We start from the raw sequence: 26,064 nt of genomic DNA on the forward strand, positions 1-26,064 counted from the left end.
AAGTGTTTATTGCGGTAACTTGTTCTTCTCTGAAAAGAACCATTTGACTTTTTACATATTGTGGATTGCCTTGAAAAGAACTATGGCTTTTTGAACTTTGGAGATTCCTATTCTGTCGTTAGATGGCTACATAAAGAAAGAAGAAATACAATGTTTAATAAACTTTTAATTAACTAGCGCAGCAATAAAAGACTTGGCGCAGGACCAGAAGTGCAGAAGTTGATTTTTTTACTGGAAACACACTTTATAATAAAATTAAAAAGGATATGCAGAGTTTTAAGTGTGAAAGTATTGACTTTGAATTGAAACGCATATGGACAGATAAGGAAAAGAAGAAGCAAAATAAATAAATTGGATGGCAATGTTTGAATGTTTAATTGTTTAAATGGTTCAAAATTTAAATGAATTTTAAATAAAAATAAGTGTTCATGGTAAACAAAGAAATATTAAAAATAGAAATGGGAAGTAAAGGTGACTAAAAGTGATATGTTTATAAAAGCATAATTTGTTGTAATATGCTTTAGTTTTAATTTGATAAGTGGTGGATGATAATTATGATCAATTGTTAATGATTTTAGATGATGGATTAAGGTACAGAAATGGAAGTTATAATTGTAATTGCACTTAATATATCTTGGAATGATTAATATTAAGAAATAATATTATTTATTATTAAGAAATAAACACCCTGGAAGAGTACAGTTGGAAATAATGGATTAATAGATAACATATGAAAAAAGAAATCTTTAATAAATTAGTAGAATAGAAGTTGGAGTTAATGGAGGAGAATATGCTGAGAAATCAGCCAAATAATGAAATGCTGGAAATCAGCCAAATAATAAGTGGAGTTAAGGAGGAGAATGCTGTTAATCAGCCAGAAAACTAGGTGGAGTTAAGGACGGGAATGCTGTTAATCAACCAAAACAAAAAATGCTGGAAATCAGCCAAAACAATGGAAAATGCTGGTAATCAGCCAAACAAAAGGGGAAGTTAAGGAGGATAATATGCTGGTAACTCAGCCAAAATATGCTATGCTGGAAATCAGCCAAATAAATAGATGGAGTAATGGAGGAGAATGAGGAGAATATATTGAAGAATAATTATTAATATTTATTAATTAACATTAATAAAATGTTGGGTGATAATTAAAATGAAATGGTAAATTTTGAGATCTCTGTGTAAAAGTTTAAGAATAAGATAGGACAGATTGGGTTTAGAAAATGAGAAAAATAGGAAGAAATTTTGATTAATAAATTGAACTAAAAATTGAGTTGTATACATTTGAAAATTAAGATTTGTGGTGATAAAATTGTAAGGTGAATATATAGATTAATAGAAAAGATTGTTTTTGTGCTTAATGTTGATGTTAAAAGGAGCAAGGGATAAAAAATTTAGATAAAGCGGTATTGAATTCTGATTTATAATTAAATTTATAATTGAATATAAAAAGGAGCTTTGCCTTAGTAGGAGATTAGAATGTATGATGAGATAATAGAAAAATTTATTAAGATGTTGGAATTTATGTTAAAATTGTTTGTTTTTCATTTGTTAAATTAATGTACCCATTTGTGACCAGACCAAGACTTCGTTCTTGAAAAAATTTTCTTTATGTTGGAAAAAAGAAAATAATTTTTTTAAAAAAAAATAGGGAGCGCCCTATCAAATCCTGCACCTGTTAATAGTGGTGTCCCCCAAGGCAGCGTTCTAGGACCAACACTCTTCATACTATACATAAATGACCTTTGTGATCATATTATAAGCAACTGCGTACTCTTCGCCGATCATGTAATACTATTTAACACCACCGACAATGCTGCTACCCTTCAAAAAGACCTTGACTTAGTGTCGGAATGGTCAAACAATTGACAACTCCAAATCTCAACCAACAAATGCTCTGTCTTACAGATTGACAAAAGGAATCAGAACACAAAGTACAAACTGAGTGGACACGACCTTGTAGATGACCCTCACTCTGTAAAGGACCTTGGAGTACTCATATTTAATGATCTAACTGCCAAAGTCCACTGTAACAACATCGCCAAAAAGGCATTTAAGAGTTGTAAACCTAATCTTGTGTAGCTTCTTCTCCGGTAATATTAATTACTAACCAAAGCATACAAAACATTTGTTAGACCAATTCTCTAATACAGCTCATCTGTCTGGAACCCACACTGCATATCGGACATTAATACAATTGAGCGTGTCCAGAAATATTTCACAAGAAGAGTCCTCCACTCCTCTGCTCACAACAAAATACTTATGCCACCAGACTTGAAATTCTAGGCTTAGAAAACTTAGAACTATGCCGCCTTCAGTATGACCTAAGTGTGGTTCATAAAATTATCTGCTACAATGTCTACCTGTCAATGACTACTTCAGCTTCAACCGCAACAATACATGAGTACACAATAGATACAAACTTAAAGTGAACCGCTCCAAACTCGATTGCAGAAAATATGACTTTAGCAACAGAGTGGTCAGTGCTTGGAATGCACTACCTGACTCTGTGGTTTCATCCCAAAACCCCCAAAATTTTAACCTAAGACTGTCTTCTGTTGACCTGACGCCATTCCTAAGAGGTCTGTAAGGAGTGTGCATAAGAGCACCAGTGTGCCTATCATCCCTGTCCTAATGTTCCCTTTATTTGTATTCATTTTATGTATTCAATTCATGCTTATACTTATATACAGTATATTATCTAATACATACTTGACAAATAAATAAAATAAATAAATAACTGTCTGGTTTGGTACAGCAACCAAACAAGACATGTACAGACTCCAGCAGATAGTTAGGACTGTAGAAAGAACAATTGTAACCAGTCTGAACCCTAACCCTAACCCATAGAAGATCTGTATATTGCACTGGTCAGAAGAAGGGCTGAGAAAACATCTACAGACCCCTCCCATCCTGGACAAAAACGGTTTCACCTCTTTCTCTCAGGATTCCACCATAGGGTGTTGCATACCGAAACAACTAGGCATAGGGTCAGATTTTTTTCCTCGTGCCATCACTCTGCTGAACACCTAACTCTCACAGTACTATCTATGTATATTTATCCATGTTGTAATATTAGTATTAGCCTTCTTATTTTTTTGTATTATCCCCTGTTTTGGTATGATGATGGTGATTACTGTATTGTTTGGCATGTACACTTAGATCTTCTGTACCGGAGACAAATTCCTTGTGCGTCTAATCACACTTGGCCAAATTATTCTATTATTCTATTCTGTTCTGTTCTGTTCTGTTCTGTTCTGTTCTGTTCTGTTCTGTTCTGTTCTGTTCTGTTGTTCCGTCCCATCCCGTCCCGTCCCGTCCTTTGAAAAGTTCTATTATATATATTATAATAATGTATATATAATAATGTATATTATAGTTGCGACAAACTGGACATGTATTGAAATGGATGTTTATATGTTTTTATGTTTTATACGTTTCATTGTTCTGTTTAGTTTGTACTTATAAATAAAAATTGGAGAAAAAAAAAGAAGAAAAGAAAAGTTCTATTAGTTCCGGGACGAAGAACTTATCTAGCCATTTTATTCCTCTTATTCATATTACTTAGCAATTGATTTTCAAAATCTATTGTCTCTATTATAATACATGGCGACCACAACTCTGAGCTACTATATAATAATAATAATAATAATAATAATAATAATAATAATAATAATAATAATAATAATTTTATTTCTATACCGCCCTTCTCCCGAAGGACTCAGGGTGGTGTTCAGCCTATTAAAAGCACAAGACAAACATCAATTAAAATAATTTAAAATTATTAAATAATTCGGCTCAATTTAAAACCCCAGACATTTGCTTTGTCTTCCATGGATTTGTCATTAAGATGCATTCAGAAAACCAATGAAATTTCTATTCATTCTATTGTTTGTTTGTTTGTTATAGAAACTTTATTGAGGTTTTTTACAAAACCTTTTTTACCTTTGTAAAAAACCTCTATTCATTCTATTGTTATTACAACCTAGAAAATCAAGACCAAGATATTTGTATCATCATCATCATCATCATCATTATCTAAAAAAGAGGATCAAAATGAATGAGGCTAATATATTCAAATATGCTTGTTTTATAAATTCTCTCACCGTTGTAAATATATTGTTGATATTTCTAAAATCTGTTCAACATCTCAAATTATATTTATGCTTTGTAAACATGTGCATTTATATTTTATAGGAAAGGTGCAAAATGTATTTTTGGATCTTTCTTCACATTCTATTTATTTTTTTCTCTCTGTGTGTTTTGTATTTCTGTTAGATGGACATGATTATAACTTTGGGTGGACTTGGAGGTCGCTTTGACCAAATCATGGCATCTGTGGAAACTCTCTTCCATGCAGTTAAGATAACCTCTTTTCCCATCATAGTTATTCAAGAGTGTTCCTTAATATATCTACTTCAACCTGTAAGTTAAATGAAACTTGTTTTTTTAATCAATGCATCTTATACCTTCCATAAAAATTATTACACTTAAAGCTATGAAATCAATATATGCAATCAAATACCGAAAAAATGTTCTGAAATAAAATATAAATGGCATCATCTAGCTAAGCTTATTTTAAATAGCATTTGTTTCAGGGTAATAATTATATAATTAGCTAACTCTGTTTAATCCTATATTTAACTGACATTAAGTTGTAATCATAGCCACAATGTAGTTTTTTGTTTTTACCTTACTTTGTTTTTATGCAGATGGTTGATTTGTAATTTGGTAGAGTTAAAAGTACCTTAAAGGGGATTCTTTTATTGTATATTTATGCCAATTCAGATTTGACTGACATTGGGTCTTTTTTAGATTATCAAAAAGATCTGCAATCCATATGAAAACATATTTTGGAAATCAGTAAAAATAACTTTGCTTTGGCTGAGGCACAGAAAATATATTAGTTGTTTCTAGCTAAATAATTTTCTGCATGGGAAGTTCCTCAGGAGTACCATGTTTCCCTGAAAATAAGACCGGATCGAGAGAGCCCATTTCTGGTGTTCTTCTCTTCCTGAGCGGCAGCAGCATCTTCAGCTCCCCGAATCAGCCTTGACGATCTCGGCCTGTGAGGGGAAGTGGCAGATGGGGAGGGGTGGGGAGCGGAGAAGCAAGAATTCTCCGCTCGTCCAAACCCCAGATCTCCTGTTTGCTCTGCAAGCTCTTCAAGAGGAAGACGATTGAGCTTTTGCAATCCAAGCCAGCGCTTCTTCTTCTGCTCCCCTTTTCTCCCCCCTGGAGCCGAAGCAGAGAACAAAAGGATGGCTGGGAAGAGTTTAAAAGAGAGAATCCAAGGTGCTGGTTCTCAAGTTACACACTGCTGGGGGGGGGGCTTCTTCTCCTGCTCTCCTTTTCTCCCTCATCCTAACCCTAACCCTGATTCAGGGAGCTGAACATGCTGCTGCTCTTCAGGAGGAGAAGAACGTCAGAAATGGCAGTGCCTCCTCTTTCTCTTCTCCTGAGTAGCAGCGATGCGTCCGGCTCACCAAATCTGGCCTGCTGATCTCGGGCGGCAGCAGCAGTAGCTCTGACCTGATCCTCGCTGGCAATGTTGCAGGCAAGAACCAGCCACGCAGATCCTGCTTCATGGCTGTGCAGACAGCCCACACCAGCCGTTGCTCGGAGCTCCAGCGCCAGTACCCGTCCCCCCAGGTTGACAGGGCTAGGGCTGGCAAGAGTTTGTTTGCGGCTGCTCTTTGTGGCCACCACTAAGAGAAGGGGTGCGCAAGCTACAATGTGTGGGGCATGTTCCCCCACCGTTCTTCCCCCCCCCACCTCACCTCCTCACCTCATGCTGTTTGCACAGCAGCTGCACATGCGTATAAGTTTTTTTGGGGGGGCTTATTATAGCGTGTGCGCTCGAAAGCCCAATTGGGCTTATTATTGGGACATGTCTTATTTTCGGAGAAACACGGTATCTAATTTCAGCTATCCATCCATCCATCCATTCATCCGTCCACTCATACACACACACATACACACACACATCTCTTAAATTTAATCAGAAACAGAATACTTTTCAGGATAATGAATTGAAATATAGAAGTAAACACTGTTTTCTAAACTTATAAGATTCTCAAGATTTAAAAAAAGTGCTGCATGCAAAGTTCATTTGATATTGCAATAAGAAATTATAATACTTTTAGAGCCAAAAAACTAGAATATATTCACAAATGAGGTTAAATAATTGTTTACAAGAAGTTATTGTGAACACGTAAACAATTTTGCAAATGAGACAGAATAAATACTGTATTTACAAACTGTTTTTTAAATGCAGCATTGGACATGATTTATGGTAATATACAGGCAAATCCATGTAATCTCCTAAGGTAAGAAAGAGTGACTGACTCAAAGTTACTCATTTGATTTCTGTGCAGGATTAGAATCAAGTCTTCCTACTGTTAGTCCAGTGCCTTAATCCATTAGTCCAAACTAACTTGAGATAAATTTAGGAATCTGAAATTGATGTAATTTTGTTGACAACAGATAGTCACCTAAATGCTTTTTTTTAAAAAGAGAAATACATTTCCTACAGTAAGTGCATAATGAATAAATCATTATGACTGGGACCTTACCAAACTGTTACATCTTGGCCATTATGTTCCAAAAACTAAGTAAATATCCTGTGCTGTTGTTGTTTACTGTGAGGCTAGAGACTTATTAGTAGAATCACATGTTCTGTCTATCAAAGGGAAAATGAAGAGTTATGCTAAAATACCTAAATATTTCAAATCCGGTCATAGAATAGATAATATATGCAATATGATAAGATTGACAACACTTGGGATCTAGTAAGACAAATACAAATCATTGTTAACAGACATAATATAACATAAAACTAAGCACCTCAGGCTGTTACATAGTGAAAGTAGACTATGACCCAAATAGTTGCATCAGGAAAAGAATTATGAAAAGAGTCAAATAGGAGGCATGTTTACTAATGTATTTATCTTTCCCTGTAATGTAACCATGGCATGAATTGTTGTCATGTATATTAGAATAACTCTACTACAGTAAATATTGATGTTCTATCTACTTTCATATCATAGGTAGGCCTCTAAACTAGGGATAGGATGCCATATCTGACTTTTCAGTTATATTTGATTCCATAGTTTATAGATAATATAAGCTATGGATTGCTTTCCACCTATTCTTTGTGATGTGAAAAATTCAAGATAGTATGCCAAAGAGGAGGTGCAGAATGGACTTATAGAAAAATATTTAAATGATAAAAGAGTTACAAAAATTACTGATCAACAAAAGGAAAGAATGAATTATCCTATAACAGAGGAGGAGATAATAGTAGCAATTAAACAGTTAAAAACAGCCAAAGTTCCTGGTACGGACGGTTTGACCGCAGTGTATTACAAAACTTTGCAAGCTGAAATGGTGGAACAACTTAGAGATTTATTTTGCAATATTCAACAAGGGGGTAAAATACCCCCATCATGGACAACAGCTTATATATCTTTGATACCAAAAGAACAAGTTGGTCCTAAAAAACCAGAGAATTACAGACCAATATCTCTTTTGAATACAGACTATAAAATCTATGCGAAAGTATTAGCCAACAGGTTGATGCCAGTAATCCAAAAGGTGATTCATGATGATCAAGCAGGATTTATCGAGGGCAGATACATGAAGGATAATGCAAGGCAAGTAATAGATTTATTGGAATATCTTGAGAAGAATAAACAGATTCCTGCAGTGCTGGTCTTTTTGGATGCAGAGAAGGCCTTTGATAGAGTGGATTGGAATTTTCTACTAAAGACTTTAAAAAAGATGGACTTTGGGGATCAATTTATACAGGCGATTTCAGCAATTTACCAAGACCAAAAGGCACAGATTATTATTAATGGAAGTTTGACAACAGAGTTCAAAATTGAAAAAGGAACAAGACAGGGATGTCCGCTGTCCCCACTTCTATTTATTTTAACACTAGAAGTCTTGCTAAATACAATACGGGACTCTAATATCCTGAAAGGTATAAAGATTAGGCAAGAGGATTACAGAATAAAGGCATTTGCAGATGATCTGGTTGTTACCCTATCACAGCCAATAGAATCAATAATCCTGATGAAGGACATTATACAAGACTATGGTAAAGTTTCAGGTTTTAGACTGAATCCAAAAAAGACTAAAATGATAGCTAAAAACATGACACAAGATCGTAAACATGAGCTTGAAAGGAGGGCAGGTTTTGAGATTGTACCAAAGGTAAAATATTTAGGAGTTCAGATTGCAGAATCAAACATGAAATTGTTTCAAAATAATTATGAGGTGTTGTGGCGAGAGGTGCAGAAAGACATGGAGACTTGGAAAAAACTGCAGCTGTCTCTACTTGGAAGAATAGCAGCAGTTAAGATGAACATTTTGCCAAGATTTCTTTTTTTGTTTCAAATGATTCCGGTGCTTAAAAGTGATAAACAATTGAAAGTCTGGCAAACTGGAGTGAATAAGTTTGTCTGGAACGAGAAAAAGCCGAGAGTGAAATTGAAAATTATGCAAGATGTTCCAGAAAGAGGAGGTCTTAAACTTCCAAACCTACAGTTATGATGCAGCAGCTTTAACTTTAACAAGTGATTGGTTTGGAAGGAAAAAGGCTGGAATATTGAATGCAGAAAGTTTTGATCTTGAATTTGGATGGCATGCCTACTTATTTTATGATGACAAAGTTGATAAAGTATTTAAAAGCCATATACTTAGAGACTCTTTGATGAGAGTTTGGAAGAAGCACCGATTCAAATGGGATTATAAAATACCGCTATGGCTGGATCTTGGTCATACTTTGTGGAATACAAATATAATGTCACTCGGGGGGGTTTTATACAAAGAGGTTCTTTTTACAGATGCGGGCAGATGGCAGCTGAAGACATTGCAGACACTGTTGGACGAAGGGATTAATCTAACTTGGTTACAATATAATCAATTACAATTGAGATGGAAAGAGGACCAAAAAACTGGTATTATGTTGCACGAGGAAGAATTGGTTAGACATATAAAAGAGAAAGGTCCAATGCATATCAAAAGGCTTTATAATGTTTTGTTAGAAAGGGATTCAGAAACTGAATTAGTTAAAGATTGTATGATTAAGTGGGCACAAAATTTTGAAGAACCAGTGATGTTGGAAACATGGGAAAAATTTTTGGTTCAGAATGTTAAATTTACTCAGTCGCAGAATTTGAGGGAAAATTTCTATAAAATGTTTTATAGATGGCATTTAGATCCCAAAAAGTTGTCATGTATGTACCCTAATGTTCAGCCAAAATGTTGGAGATGTGACTGTTTGGATGCTACGTATTATCATGTTTGGTGGACCTGTAGGAAAGTTAAGGCTTTTTGGATAAAAATCTGGTGGGTCATGCAGAATGTTTTGAAGAAAAAAATTCAATTCTCTCCACAATTGTTTTTATTGGTTATAGTTAAGGGTTTTACATTGGGTGAAACAAAACTGATATTGTATATGATAACAGCAGCAAGATTGTTGATAGGTAAATATTGGAAAAATGAAGCTTTGCCCACTATTGAGGAATGGACTTTGAAGATGGCCAGTTTTGCAGAGATGGCGAAGATTTCAGCATACTTAAAAGATTGTTCACAAGAGACTTATGAATGGGAATGGAAAAAGTGGATAGAATATGTTCAGAACAAATATCAAACTAGAAGATATCAAATAGCTTTTATTTGAAAATAATGTATTAGAAATATTTTAATGTAATGAGGGTAAATAGAAAAATTATAAAGGGGAGGGAGGGGTTCAAGTTTTTATACAAGTTTTATATTAAGGGTTTTTTTTTATTTTTTTTACCAGATATGAGTATAATATGAGTATAATATAGGGAAGTCTGGGGGGAGGGGAGGGTTAGGGAGGGTTAGGGAGGTTGGGAAGTTTGGGGTGGGTGGTGGTGGTGGGGAAAAGGGGTGAAAATGTAATTGTAAAACTTTTGCAATAAAAAAAAAATTCAAGATAGTGTTTTGTTTTGTTTTTGCTTTAGTTTCCTGAATCAAAAAGTTGGCCTAGATGTTTTACTAGCTTATTGTGGGATCCAAGCACATGCAGAGGGGAAAATAAAATCCTTAAATTTGTTTTAGAGTGAGTGTAATTTCTAAATTTGAGCTATTTTCCCCCTCTTTTGGGACACATTTTTTAGATATTAATTCATTCAGACCTGTGATATTTTGAGACCTGCAGGGCACTTACCTTGTAGTATATTATTTGCTATATTTCAGGCCACAGTAAAAACTTCTATTATACATAGATTTCAAAACGGTTGCAAGATGAGCAGTCATGGAATATGATGAAAGCTCAACCATTGAAGTATATAATGTATACTAAAGTCAAGATATCTATTAAAATTGTTATAGTCTGATGAGTTGTTTGTACAGAAAACCTGCTTGAATTCCCCCTCAGAAATCACTTTAAACTCTGCAGATGAAAGACTGCTTAATGGAAAACAGTAATTTCTATATTTTACTTTATGAGAAGGGAAATAGAAAAATACTTTATGTGCAAATCAAAGCTATTTATTTCTCTATTTTAAAAGAGCAGTTACATCTTTGAAGGAATTGCTAATATGCTCAGTCATTCAGACTATGAGCTTTTTAAATACATATAAGCACACACACGCTTTATTTTCTATTATTGTTGATCTTAGAAATATGAAACATCAGATTTTTTTATACAGAGGCTAAATCATATTTTATATCTGTTTTGGATCAAAAATAGGAAGATGCCCTATTGTCTTGGGACCTATATTTCTACTTGAGGGGTCCTTTGTGGTCTCTGAGCTTGGTTGTTTTCTTGCAGACATTTCATTACCCAAGCTAGGTAACATCATCAGAACTAGAAAGGAAGTAGGCTTGTTCTCAGTTTATTTTCTTGCCCTTCAGTGTTGGTGGGAGTGATCTTGGTGGTTTTTGGGTTGGGCTGTTTGGGTTGGGCTGTTTACTATTAGCTTGTTTGACATTTCCTTGATTAGGATATTATTTACTTCTTGATTGTTGGTCTGCTATTAATCTTAGTATTCATCTATGCTCCTCTGGGTAGTGTTTGCTGGTAGAGAGGTGTTTTGGTTATTTTGTTCCTTTTTTGGCTTGTTTATTCTCTTTTGGATGGTATATAGATGTTAGTTATGTCTATGTACCTATTAATAGCTCATTTATGAGAATGCCCAGCTTCCAGAAATTGTCTAGTGTTTTTCATCTTGGCATGGTCAGGGATGGTCATGTTTTCCAGTTGAAATTGTGATTAAGTCTGTCCATATTTTGTGAAATTAAAGAGTTTTTGTCATGTATTCTGACTGCTAGTTGGTATTCATGGATGTGTTCTGCCTGTTTGTCCTACATAGAGGCTGTTGCAGTCTTTACACTGTATGCTGTAGATGACTCTTGTTTTTTCTTCAGAGGCTGCTAGGTTTTTTGGTTTACTTAGAATATTTTGAAGGACTTTAGTCGGTTTATGTGCTACAGTGACAGGCTAGGCTGTGGTAATGGGCTGATTGACATCGGCTATAGGCCAAGTGGTGGTAGGCCAAGCAACAGCTGTAAGCTGACTGGTGGTAGGCCAAGTAGCAATGGTGGACCAAGCAGTGACAGACCGTGGAGCAGTGGCAGCAGAACAAATATCAGTGGGTGAGTGGTTAGCAGCAGCGGACCAAGCAATCACGTCAGTAGGCCAGGCAGCAGCAGAAGTGACCATGGTGATATGGCAGGTAACCAAACAGGCAGATAGCGGCAGGTGACCAAACAGCAATGGGCCAGACAGTCCATTTGGCCAAGGAGTGGTGGTAGGCCAGGTGCCAGCAACGGGCCAAGTGGCAATGGGCCAAGCAGTGGTGGCTGGCCAAGTGGTGACAAACTATGCAGCAGTGAACAAACATCAGCAGTGGGGCATGCAATGGCTGCAGGTGGGTTGTGCCAGACCAGGTGACAAATCAGGTGGCAATGATGCCTGAGGTGGCAATAACAGGCCAGTGGCGACAGCAGGCAAAGTGGTGACAGGCTGTGTGGCAGCAATAGAAACAGGGGCAATGGATTGAATAGCAATGCTGGGTTGAGCTTTGGCAGGCCATATGCCTATCTGAGAAACCATGCCTTGGCCCCACTCGGGAGCAATAACTGTGGCAAAGCAAGTGATGGGTGTGATTAGGAGAGCTTTTGCACAGCTCTGGTTTGTGCAGTTTGCAACCTTTCTGAGATCATGAGTCCCTGTGCTCAATTACTCAAACACTGGTCATCACTTTTCTGGACTAATGCAATGTGGTCTACATGGGGCAATCCTTGAAATTCATTAATAAGCTTCAGCTGGTACAAAGTGCAGCAACGAGAGCATCCTTTAGGCTCCTAGGTGACCTATATTACACTGTTGTTTCACAAACTTCATTGGCTACCAATTTGCTTCCAAACACAATTCAAGATGTTGGTTTTGATCTTTAAAGCTTTAATTGCATAGGTCCAGACTACCTGATAAACTATTCCTCTAGAACAGGCCTATCCTGCTTACAGAGGACATGCTTTGTATCCTATTGGTCAAAGAACTCCAACTATTGGGATCTAGAATAAAAGACTTCTCTGCTGCAATGCCAATTGTTGGAACATCTTAAAGTAAAATCTGTTTCCACTCTTCTATCCTTCTGCAAGAACCTGAAGACCTGGTTTTGCCAGTTGACCTGGAGACCAAATGCAAATAAGTAACACAGTTATATTGTATAGAGAAATCATCACAGTTTTGGGGTTTTAGCAAACAAATGATTTAGAAATAGGTCCAGGAAAATGACAGTACAGGCATCCAACTGCTGATAGACATATCAGTTGTCCTTTTATCCACCATTTGCAAGTTGGATTTTTTTCTTTCCCAGAAAATGGTTAGATATAGTATCTCTAAAACTGTGATTTGGCCTCCAAAAGTGAATGTAAGCTGTTGTATTGGATAATTATATATAAAGCAGTTCCAATCAAGCTGTGCCTGATTTTATGCCAATAATTTCAAAGCCATTATCTGCTGTGTTTATGCAAGAGTTTGTTTAACTTCATCATGAGCAGCTTACTGATCATAAACTATATATTGTTGCAATCATTATGTAGCTTGAAATGTATAAATCAAAAGCAGTTTTATTCACATTCTTTTGAATTGTAGTTTGGAGCATGAAGTTGTGATATATATTTGAAAGTACCATCAGATGAAATTGCACTTAAATTCATAATAGATGCACAAGATTTTATGTTAAGGAACACTAACTGAATATGCTGGTACATTTAGATGCTACTAAGTAGCATCCAAAGTATTTCACTTCTTATAAATCTCTCAACAACTTTATAATTACGTGAATATTGTTTCTGTATTCAGAACAATATTCTAGAGGGGAAAACTGTTTAAACTCTTGCCGCGGGGCTTCAAAGGGCCGCCCTACAGCTGATCAGTGGGAAAAGAAAACAAACTAGTAGACCGGTGCAAAAATAAATGGGTAGACCAGTGCCTGAAAAAATACATGAGTAGATCAGTGCTTGCAAAATTAAATGGGTAGACCAGTGCTTGCAAAAATACATGAGTAGATCAGTGCCTGCAAAAATAAATGGGTAGACCAGTACCTGCAAAAATAAATGGGTAGATTGGTACAGCTCTGCAAGTAGTTAAAAGCCCGGTAGATCAGTATCTCTGCTGAATCCTAAATAATTGTCACATGACTATCAAGCCACACCCACAAAATAAGCCACTCCCACAGAACCGGTAGTAAAAAAATTTAGAACCTACCCCTGCTTTATAGGGTGGTATTTGTACCTCATTTGATCTTGATTATATCTCTCGGTTAATGCAATTTAGGATTGCATTGACTTTTTTGGCTGCTGCCGCACACTGTTGACTCATATTTAATTGGTGTCCACTAAGACTCCAAGATCCCTTTCACAGTTACTGCTATTAAGCCTGGTTTCACCCAATCTATATGTGTACTTTTGATTTTTTTTTGCCTAAATGTAAGACTTTCCTTATCTCTATATTAAATTTCATTTTGTTAGATAGGACCCAGTGTTCAAGTATGTCATGTGATCTTGATACTAGCCATATGTTGATGCAGCCTAGGACTTCATCGGCTTTTTTACACTGCAGCACACTGGTGGTTCATACTGAATGGTTGTCCACCAGGATACCTAGATCCCTCATACAGTTACTGCTGTTGAGCCAGGTATCACCTATGCATTTGGTTTTTCTTGCTTAAGTGTAAGACATTACTTTTCTCACCATTGGATTACATTTTGTTAAATAAGGCCCAGTGTTCACGTCGGTCAAGATCCTTCTAATAGAGTTGGCTATTTCCCCCAGCTTGGTGTTATCTGTAAATGTTTCCCTTTTATCACCTCATCTAAATCATTTATGAAGATATTGATGAATACTGGGCCTAAGACAGAAGCTTAACAGAATAACAGAGTTGGAAGGGACCTTGGAGATCTTCTAGTCCAAGGCCCTACTCAGGCAGGAAACCCTATATCATTTCAGACAAATGGTTGTCCAATGTCTTCTTAAAAACTTCCAGTGTTGGAGAATCCACAAGTTATGGATACAAGTCCTTCCATTGATTAATTATTCCAAGTGTCAGGAAATTTCTCCTTAGTTCTAGGTTTCTTCTCTCCTTAATAAATTTCCATCCATTACTTTTTGTCCTGCTTTCAGATGCTTTGAAGAATAGGTTGATTTCCTCGTCATATTTTTTTCCCATGATTATGTTAGTCTTCTTGTAAATGCTGTTGCAAATACTTCCAATAGTTCCAATGTCGATCCCTTCTTTATTTTTTTTAAAAAGGTTTGTTTTAAAATAAAATAGTTTTATTTTTTTGACAGTCTTTCTCAGCTTTCAGTTATTTAAAAGGATATAGAAAAAATTGTAAGAAATGTAAATTATCAGTTGCCCCCAGTAATAGAATCTTGAGAATTTTTTAAGCCATTTTTAGAAATATTTCTAACATTGTGTAATTTTGTGTAATTTATTAGCCTTTGGGTTCCTTTTTTCATTTAAAATTCAAAGCATTTAAAACTTTTAAAATGTTTATTTTAAAATTGTAATATAAATCTTAAAATAATTTGCCTTTCTTTTAAACAATTATAAAAATTAAATATCTAAATTAAAATTAATTAAATTAAAATTAATTAAAAATTATATGTTTTAATGGATTTACACAGGATTTTAATCTCTTGCAGTTAATGCTGAAATATAATTTATGTAATGTTCAGTGGGCAAACACAGGCGGAGGGAGGCTTGGTTGCTCGAACTCAACTTTATTAACAAGACACCAAACAAGAACTACCATTTATGGTAAGCAACAGAACGGGATGCGACTCCTGACAGCCGCTTAAATAGCGAGCTGTCAGACGCGAGGACCAATGAGTGAGCAGCGATTTCCTTCCACTTCAGCTGCTCGCGTCAAAACCAATCAACTTAGCCCGGCAACAGCTGCAGCCGTGTAGAGTCGTAACTGTGAGGATTCAACACCCCTTCACACCCGGCTCGCGCATTCGTACTCCTCCAAATATGTAGGACGATGACGGCACCTCCCAGACCGTCTCAACATGGGCGCGGCCGATGACTCAGGCGGAGTCCCACCTTCTCTCTCTGGCACAGCAGGAAGTGGAGCATCGTTCAATGGAGAAGGACTTGAACTCATCGCCGGACCCCTGGTGTCAGGTAAGCCCTCCGGTGAGAATGCTTCGGTCAGGGGAGGCTGGGCGGGATCTGAACGTCATCGGGACGGCGTTCTGTTGTTAGCGCTGAAGGATCTAATGTAGGCCGAGGCTCTGGTTCTGCGGCCCGCCGTCTCAGCTGATTTACATGCCGTCTCCAAACTCTCCCGTCGGCGAGTTGGACCCTATAAGAATAGGCCCCGGTTATTTGAATTATTCGTCCTGGTAGCCATCATAGGTCTTTATCAAAGTTCAGTGCATGTACCAGGTCCCCCACACCAAAGATCCTTGGTGGAATGCTCGTTCCAGAAGGCGGTTTGTGGGCGTAGTTAGGGTGCAGGCGGTCTAGGGTTGTCCGGAGCCAACTGCCCATGAGAAGCTCTGTGGGCTTTGCTTAATCATGGCGCAAGGGGTCGTGTGCTGGGCTAACAGATACTGGTGAATTTTGTGGTGCCAATCAGCGCCACAATGGCGCAACGCCTCTTTGGCGGATCGTACGGCCCTCTCTGCGTGCCCATAGCAACCGGATGTAGCGGTGCCATTTGGGCATGGCGGATGCCCAACCGGGCGAGGAACAGCTGGAAGGGTGCCGAGGTGAACTGCGGCCCATTATCGGTGACTATGGTATCCGGCAACCCATAGGTGGCAAACCATCCCTCCAATATCCTGATGACGGCTGTGGTGGTAGTTGATTGCATTATGCAAGTTCCACCCATTTAGAATGGGCATCAACCGCGATCAAAAAGGTTTGGCCTAAAAAGGGCCCTGCTAGGTCTAGGTGGACCCTCGCCCACAGTGCCCTGGGTGGTTCCCATTCCTGTACGGGTGCTGTAGGGGGAGCTGGACGCGTGTGCTGGCATTGGCGGCAACGGGCTACCCAGTCTTCAACCTGCTGGTCAAACTTAGGCCACCACACGTAGCTTCGGCCGAAAGCCTTCATTCGAACCACCTCCGGGTGGGCAGTGTGAAGGCCAGCCAAGACCTGGCCCATAAGATCTGGGGGCACGACCACCCGGTTACCCCAAAGGAGGCAGCCCTGTAACACTGACAACTTGTGGCGCCTGCAGAAGAAGGGAAGAAACTCCGCAGAGCCCTGTGAGGTTGGCCATCCCCTGCACACCCAGTCTAGTACCTTGGACAGGACCGGGTCCATCGCCGAGTGGGTGCGAATGTCTGCCGCCATCACCAAGGAAGGCAGTTCGTCCACTAAAAGGACAGCTGCCATGGGGGCTGGGTTGTGGACAGGCAAGGGAAGCGGGCAGCGGCTGAGGGCGTCCGCATGCCCAATAGCCTTACCCGGCCTATATAGTAACTGGTAGTAAGCTGCCAAAAATTCCACCCAGCGCGACATGCACGGGAATAAGATTTGGGGGGTCTGCCAGCAACCCCAGGAGAGGCTTGTGATCGGTGACCAGGTAGAAAAACCTGCCATACATGTAGTCGTGGAATCGTTTGATTCCTGCTATGGCTGCTAACGCCTCACGATCAATCTGACTGTAGTTCCTCTCCGCAGCCGACAAAGTCCTGTATTAGTAGGTGACAGGAGCCTCAGCGCCATTTGGCAAAATGTGGCTCAGGACAGCCCCCACCCTGTAGGGGGAGGCGTCGCAAGTTAAGGAGAGAGGCAAAGAGTCGTCATACTGTACCAGGACAGCGTCGGAAGAGAGGACGTCCTTAACAGCTCTGAAAGAGTCGGCGGCGCACCGGTCCCAGCGCCACGGGGATTTGGAGTTAAGGAGCCGATGGAGAGGCTCCGCCAAGGAAGCCTTGTGGGGCAAGAAAATGGAATAAAAATTGAGAAGGCCAAGGAAGGCCTGGAGCTGGGCTTTGAAGGTGGGGGTAGGGGTGTGTTTGATTGTCCCACCTTGACCGGGACGGGCCAGATGCCAGAAACATTGATGAGGAACCCCAAGAACTTGACCCGGGGCACCCCGATGCGACATTTTTCTTTTTTCAGTTTCAACCCCGCCTTCCTAAACCGAGTAAGGACAGCCCTGAGCTTATTGATGAGTTCTCCCTGATCCGCAGCTGCAATCAAAATAGGGCACCAAAATAGGGCACCACCCCCTGCAACCCATGGGGCAGCCGCTCCATAAGGCTCTGAAATATCCCAGGGGCCACGCTAACGCCAAACTGAAGCCGGGTGCACTTAAACGCACCCCTGTGTGTGATAATCGTCTGGGCCAGGGCCGTCTCGCTATCAACTGGAAGTTGCTGATAAGCTTGGGCTAGGTCCAGTTTTGCAAAGACCATTCCCCGGCCCAGGGAGTGCAGCAATTGTTGGACAATGGGCACCGGATAATGGTTGGCTTGAAGAACCCTATTTAGGGTCGCCTTGTAATCAGCGCATATTCTAATGGAGCCATCCTGCTTGAGGGGAATTACTATCGGGGTCTCCCATTTGGAATGTTCGACTGGTTGAAGGACCCCTGAGCGATAAGCTTATCTAGCTCCCTGTCTACCCTGGGCCACAGAGCAAGGGGCACCCTTTGCAGTTTCAGCCGTATGGGCGCCACCTGAGGGTCCAGATTAAATGAAATAGGGGGGCCATTGTATTTACCGAGGCAGCCATCAAAAACGTCAGCAAATTCGCACCTAATGTCAGCAGCGACATCACAGCCAGTGGTGTGGATACCAGAGAGACCGAGGCGGAGGGCAGCGAACCAATCTAGGCCAAGTAAGAAGGGGAGGCTGTCCCGTACAATGATCAGGGGCAGGTGGCCAGAAAATGAGCCATAGGCCACATGGAATGAACCACAACCTAGGGTTGGTATAATTTCCCCCTGGTAGTCCTTCAACATGATGTGACAGGGCTGCAAACACCATTGGGAAACAGAGGGAAGCAGGGCTTTGAGTGTGGGCCATGCAATCAAGGATTTGGAGAAGCCCGTGTCAACTTCCATCCTACACGGGGCTCCCTCCAGGAGGATTGTCAGATAGATCTTTCTGTCAGAGAATGGGGAAGAGGTGTGGCTTATCTGCCGACACCTCGTCATTCTGAGAGATCGCGAAGTGCCCTCTCTCTCTCTCTCTCTCCCTCTCTCTCTCTCTCCCTCCCTCCTTCCCCCCCTCACTCTCTCTGCGGCCCGGCTGTCTAATCTTCTGCCACTTGAATCCCGGCTCCTCCGCGTCATCCAAACATGGGAAAGGCGGACGGCAGACTCTGGACAGGTGCCCTCGCTTCCCGCAGCGCCGACAGATGGCAGACTTGAATCTACAATCGGCGCAGTTGTGCAACCAACCGCAGCCCAGGCAACAGTTCTGGGGTTTCTTAGCAGTGGGTGCCCACTTCTTCCTCTGGTTAATCTTGAGGCGGCTCACATCATCGTCTCCATCGAAAACGCTATCATGGTCCGCCTCCTCATAGTGAACGGATGGATGATCATTGGTCTGGCCTCCACCCCCAGACTGGTAGCGCTGGATCTCTGCCGCAGACTTAGCAGACATCTCGGCAGCCCGTGCCTCGTCCAAGGCAACAGGGAGGGTCAGATCGGAACGGGCCAGCAGTCTTTCTTGTAGCTTCAGTTTCCTCACCCCACACACTAATTGGTCTAAGAACATGTCATCAAGCTCACGAAACTCGCAATGCCGCGCCGTTGTTCTCAAGGCAGTCATGTAATCATCAATAGACTCTCCCTCTCTTTGTGACCTCTGGTGGAACGAGTGCCGCCGCGCAATCTTCGATGGAGCAGGAGAATAATGATGTTTAAGCCTCTCCACCAAAGTCTCCCAGGGCACTGCCTACACAAGCTGAGGAGCAGCCAGGGCTCTGGCCGTCCCAAAAATTTCGCGGCTGCACGAACTGAGGAAATAACCCCTCTTCCGAGCGCTAGACACCTCGGATAGGTCATTCGCCTGAAGGAAACACTCGAACCTCTCGAGGTAATCCTCCCAAGTTTCCGAGGCTGTGTCAAATGGCGTGAATGCCGGGAGACCCGTTGCCATCGTGGTCAATTCGCTTGGATATGCTCCCCACTGCAGCTCGGTCGAGTGTCCGGCAACCATCACCTCATGCACATCCCACCCTCGTCACCACTTGTAATGTTCAGTGGGCAAACACAGGCGGAGGCTTGATTGCTCGAACTCAACTTTATTAACAAGACACCAAACAAGAACCACCATTTATGGTAAGCAACAGAACGGGACGCGACTCCTGACAGCCGCTTAAATAGCGAGCTGTCAGACATGAGGACCAATGAGCGAACAGTGATTTCCCTCCACTTCAGCTGCTCGTGTCAAAACCAATCAATTTAGGCCGGCAAAAACCACAGCTGCGTAGAGTCGTAACTGTGAGGACTCAACAATTTAAAATATAAATCTAATTAAAAGTTTGCCTGCAACTCCTTTTATAGCTAGTATTGAAGTGAAATACAAATTTCTACTGCTTCCTTGATTTTCTTTATCTCTAGGTCAGTGACGGCAAACCTTTTTGGCACTGAGTGCCCAAACCAGAACGAGTGTACATACGCAGACCAGCTTTCTGGTGCACATGTACCCGCTGGCCAGCTGGTCTTCGTGTGCGCCAGAGCACCAAAAACCCGAAGACCAGCTGGCCAGGGTGTGTATGCCTGTTTTCTCGGCTATTTTCCAGCACTCCAACACCCGTGAAGACCAGCTGGTCGGAAACCAGAAGAGCAGCTGGCATGCCATAAAGTCACCATCACGGCTCTAAGTGATATTTCTTGATTAGGTTTTTTTTTTTTTAAATACTTTATTGAATTTTCCAAAATAAAAAGAAAATATACAATCTCTATCTCCTTTTGGAGGTACAGTGTTTGTACAATTTAGTGAAGCAAATGTTAAAAAAAGCTTCATCCTTTACTATACATTCTTCTATACAATATAACTTTAACTCATATGTAAAACAGGTCATATCCTAAAGTCATGTTTTTATCTTGTTCTTCAACCAATTATACCAAATACCCCATACATCATAATATTTAGAATTGTCCTCGTTATTTAACTCACTTGTCAGTTTCGCCATTTCTGCGCACTCTAGGATTTTATTTATTAGAGTTTCTTCTGAGGGTATAAATTTATTTTTCCAGCATTTTGCGAAGGCTAATCTAGCCGCGGTTGTGATCTGGATTATAAATTGGGTTTTGTTGTTATTTAAGCCTTCTTCAGTTATGCCCAGGAGGAAAAGTTCTGGAGCTAGAACTACCTCCTGTCCCGTTATTTCACAGAGCCAGTGTCAGATTTTAGACCAATACTTTTTGGTCTCTATGCAAGTCCACCATAGATGATAGAAGGTGCCAACCATTTTTCCACATTTCCAACATATGGGTGAGAGATTTGGAAACATTTTCGCTAGCCTAGCTGGGGCTAGGTACCACCTGTGTAATAATTTATAGTGATTTTCTCTAAATGTTGCCGATTTGGTTATTTTGTAGTTCCTATTCCAGGCTATCTCCCAATCGTTAAAATTTAGTCTGTATCCCAGGTTTTTTTCCCAAATATTTAGTTGATTTTTTGCTATGGTCTCTGCCTTATCTTCATCTAATAGGAAGTTATAAATTTTTGTTAACATTTTCTTATCTATTCCCCAAATAATTTTGTCAAAATTTCCGTGTTTAGCTTCTATACCAAATTTATCTCTGTCTTTTTGGAATCTTGAGTTAATCTGAAGATAGTTCCACCAATCCAAGTTAAAACCCTGGTCCCTCAGTAAATCCAGCGATTTAAGTTTCCCTTCTTCATCAAGGATGTCCTTGTATGTGCCCCATTTATAATCATCTCTCCTGTTTGGAGCCGCCAACGCTTCCATAATGGAAAGCCAGTTGGGTACCTTGGTATAAATCCTCTGTCTAATTTCCTCCCACGTGCGAATAAGAGTCTCCCTGATTTTGTGTTTATGGAAATAGGATTTTTTCTTGTTTTTTATATCCCAAAGGTAGGCGTGCCATCCTTCTAGAAGGTCATGTCCTTCCAAAGTCAGAATTCTCCTATCTTGTAACTTGATCCACTCCTTGATCCAGATTATTTTTGCCGCCTTTTGATATAGTTCCCAATCAGGGAGCCCAAAACCTCCCAAATTCCTTTTCCCTTGGAGTATCTTAAAAGAAATCCTCGATTTCTTGCCCTCCCACAGAAAGTTTCTAATATATTTTGTTCAAGTCCAGAAAGAATTTTTTGTCTAATGATAACGGAATGTTTTGAAATAGGAACAAAATTTTGGGTAAGATGTTCATTTTAATCGCTGCAATTTTGCCAATCAGGGACAATTTGAGCTTTTTCCATCTTTCGAGGTCTTGGTGTGTTTTCTGTAGTAGGGGGATATAGTTATCGTCTTTTAATGAGGAGAATCTCGCAGTGATCCATATTCCCAAGTATTTTATTTTCCTAACTGTCTGGAGGCCTAATAAAACTTCCAATTCTTCCTTTTGTAGATCTGTCATGTTTTTCACTATTATTTTAGTTTTATCCTTATTGAGTTTAAGGCCCGCCACTTCTCCATAATCCTGTATTTCCTTCATTAATTTTACACCGGATTCTAGTGGGTCTTCTATTATGAGGGCTACATCATCGGCAAAAGCTTGGGTTTTGAATGTTTCGTTCCTAATCTTTAATCCTTTAATATCTTTATTAGCTCTAATCTTTCTAAGTAGCACCTCTAGCGCCAAGATATATAATAAGGGAGATAAGGGGCATCCCTGCCTCACTCCTTTTTGGATCTGAAACACCTGAGTTCTGTCTCCATTCACTAATATGTTTGCCCTCTGATTTTTGTAGATATTCTCGATCATCTTCCTAAAATTGGTCCCGAATCCCATTAGGTCAATTTGATTTATCATAAAAGTCCAATTCAAATTGTCGAATGCCTTTTGGGCATCGACGAACATTAAGGCCAGCTGTTTTTCAGGGTGTTGTTCATAGTATTCAATGGTGTTTAAAACTGTTCTCAAGTTGTCTCTGATCTGTCTCCCTGGGAGAAAACTGTTTTGATCTTTATGTATCCACCGATTTAAAAATTTTTTGAACCTCTCCGCAATTATATTCATGAACAATTTGTAATCTGCATTCAGCAATGAGATGGGTCTGTAGTTTGATATCTGCTTCGGGTCGGCACCTTCTTTCAGTATGAGCGTCAAATACGCTTCCCTCCAAGAATCTGGGATTGTGATACCAGCAAGAGCCTCATTTAGTATTTCTAATAACTCTAGTTTCAGGACATCATCGAATTTTTGATATATTTCCCCGGGGAGACCATCTGGGCCTGGGGTTTTGTTCTTCTTTATTTTAGAAAGGGCCGTTTTTAATTCCTCTATAGTAATCTTTTCATTTAACATTTCCTTTTCTTCTTCAGAGATTAGGGGTACTTTGGCTTCCAACAAATACTGATCTACCTTGTTTGACTCAATTCCTTCATTTTTGTATAGACCTTCGTAAAATTTTCTTATGCTCTCTAATTTGTCTTCTTCCTTCGTCAGAAGGTTACCCTGGGGGTCTTCTATTGCTAATATTTGGTTTTTTTCCTTCTCCTTTTTTAATTTATACGCCAGCCATCTCCCCGACTTATTAGCGTTCTCAAAACAATAATGCTTGGATCTTTTTATTTTTTGTGCCATCTCCTCCTGGTCCAATAAATTCAATCTATGTCTCGTCATCAACCACTGTTGTTTAATCGCCTCATCTCCCGGGCATTGCTGGAGTTCATCTTCAGCTTGCGATAGCTTTTTGGTAAGCTCTTCTCTGGTCTTTCTTTTTTCCTTGTTTTTGAAGGCGGTATATGAGATGGCTACCCCTCTCACATAAGCCTTCATGGTATCCCACACAATTTCTTTGGCTGTCTCTCGGTTTCCATTTTCTATGAAGAAGCGTTTGACTTCTTCATTCAATTTCAGTATAAACTCTTTTTCATATAACAACTTAGTCCTTAAACTCCACCTCTGTTGTATTTTCTTGGTATCATGGTGCCAACTAATTTCAAGGAACTTATGGTCTGCCCAAGCATTTGTGCACATGTTAATCTTTTTGATTTCTAGACCTAGTTTTCTGGTAGCCCAGACCATATCTATCCTAGACCAAGAGTTCTGTGGCATTGAATAAAAAGTAAATTGTCTATCCTGGGGGTGTAAGGTACGCCACATATCTATTAGATTTATCTCATCCACCAAGTCAAAAAAGGTCTTTGGTAAGGGAGATCTTTTATTCTTTTTGGTTATATCGCATTTATAATCATGTTTTGGGTCCACAATTCCATTAAAGTCCCCTAGCATACATATTTCATTATTTGCCCATTTTGCCAGCTGTTCATGCAATTTCCGGTAAAATTTCCCTTGTTTTTTATTCGGGGCATAAACCCCTACCAATAACACCTTAGAATTACCTCTCGTTATTTCTACTATAAGTATTCTCCCTTTTTCATCTTTATATTTACATTCTGCCTCTATTCCTTTCTTGACATAAATAGCGACCCCCCTTTTTCTTTTCTTGGCTAATGAAAAGAATACTTTACCAAATTTAGTATAATTTAAATAGTTGGCTTCATCTTTTTTTATGTGGACCTCTTGAATACAAATTATATCAGGATTTTGTTTCGCCAATTTCGCCAATATTATCCTCCTTTTTTTGTAATCATTTAAGCCATTCATGTTTAACAATAAGATCTTGGTGTCGTTCATTCCTGTAACTGTTTTCTGGTCTCTGGTTCTTATTTACCTTTTAATGTTACTGCTCTCACTGGTCTAGATTTTTTCCCCTTTTCTTCTGTGTCTTCCTTTTTTCTTCTCTTCTATGTCTTCCCTTGTGATTTGTTCTTGAGATGTCTCTTCTTCCGTATTTTCTAATTCGTTTTCCTCCTTATTAGTTTGTTCCTCTTCACCTCCCCTTAATTGCTCTAGGAAGTCTTGGGCATCACTTACGCAGTCGATTTTAATTTTCCTCCCTTGCCAAGATATTAGCATTCCTTCAGGCAAGAGCCACCTAAATATTATGCTTCTCCTATTTAATTGGTTTGTCAGAAATCTGTAGTTTTTCCTCCTTTCCCTCACTCTCCTTGGAATTTGTTTTAAGATGTTCACTTCTTTTCCCCCGTAGATAATTTTTTCCTCCCGAGCTATATTATACAAAATGTCTCTCACTTTTTTCCTAGCGAACCGGACATGGACTTCTCTAGGAAGCCTGTTTCTTCTCACATAATTTGTTTGGACTCTGTACACCTCGTCGATCTCTCGAATTATTTCTTGCTTATCTTGTTGAAGGGTCTCTGCGATCAACTCGGCCATCCTATCTCCTAAATCCTCTTCTTTGTCTTCCACTATGTTTTGGAATCGCAAGTAAAACGAGGCCTTATACATCTCGAGTTGTATCAGGGTGTCTTCTGTTTCTTTATTCTGCGCCAACAGAGTTTGATCAACTATGTCCAATTTCTTCTCGTTTTTTTCTATCCTTTGTTCTGCTTTTTGGATTCTGTTCTCGTTACTGGCAATCGAAATTTGAATCTCATTCATTTTAGCGTCAAGTCCATGTATGTCTGATTTCAATTCGGAATGGCTATTCAAAAGTTTCTCTTGCATCGCAAGCATGGTTTCTTGTATTGTTAACAGAGACGATTGTACCGTTTGCAGCATTGGAGTTGCTGGAGGTTTATCTGTTTTCTGGAGACCTTCTACTGATTTCTGGGTGGCTGGGGATGACATTGCTAACGTGGGGATGGATGGCACTTTTTTATTGGTTTTTGCAATTGTTGATGTCAAACTTGCCATTTCTTTCAAAAGCGCTTTTTGATCTCTAATTATATTCTCAATCTTTCTCCAAATAATCATCCAATGGGGCTTGCCACCTTTAACTCCAGGGCACTGTCTTAAGACCTAGCCTCCTTTATTGATACCCACTGAGCTCTTAATCGATTTCAGATAACACTTAATTTGTAGATTACTATAAAAAGATAATTCTATGTTTCCAACCAACAGCAATCACTATATATGAGATTCTTATGGAGCTAAGTTCAGCCTTAATATAATTATTAGTATAAATAAATTAATAAGTTAATAAGTTAATAAATTCTCTCTGTAGTTCTTATATATCTAAGTTCAAACCTTAATATAAAATGTTAATATAATTAAATAAATAAATATTACCAATAGAGATAAATATTTTAAATTAAGTAAATTAAGTGAATATGGTAGATATAACTAGGTAGATATATATAATATATTAATTCATTAAATACAAATCTAAGTCCTTATTTAAAACTATGTCTAATAACTATTTGATAAGATCAATACTTAATTAATAAATTTATATATTCAATATTTCTTAACACTTAGCAAATCTAGTTAATAGTAATTTAATTTTTTTTTTTTTAGTGATTTTGAAAATACTTATAAGAGTCAAAGTCAAAATTCTGAGTATTAAAGTCACCAATACTCAAAAAGAGAAGGAGGGAAAATAAA

At 39.2% G+C, this 26,064-nt stretch overlaps 1 protein-coding gene across 12 annotated transcripts in view; it reads left to right on the forward strand.

Annotated features, from left to right (window-relative positions):
• The window catches only part of TPK1 (thiamin pyrophosphokinase 1), a 519,294-nt gene that overhangs the window by 381,454 nt on the left and 111,776 nt on the right, over nt 1-26,064 (forward strand). For 10 of the 12 annotated variants that reach the window (XM_087892396.1, XM_087892395.1, XM_087892388.1 and 7 more), the window contains one exon: nt 4,276-4,422. The exons of the other annotated variants lie outside the window; for them this stretch is intronic. In XM_087892396.1, the coding sequence (XP_087748522.1) occupies nt 4,276-4,422 (147 nt within the window). The remainder of the gene's footprint in view (nt 1-4,275; nt 4,423-26,064) is intronic. 12 annotated transcript variants of the gene reach the window in all.

The sequence above is a fragment of the Pantherophis guttatus genome, chromosome 4 (genome assembly GCF_059756535.1).
Source record: "Pantherophis guttatus breed Tessera chromosome 4, ASM5975653v1, whole genome shotgun sequence".
NCBI lineage: Eukaryota > Metazoa > Chordata > Lepidosauria > Squamata > Colubridae > Pantherophis > Pantherophis guttatus.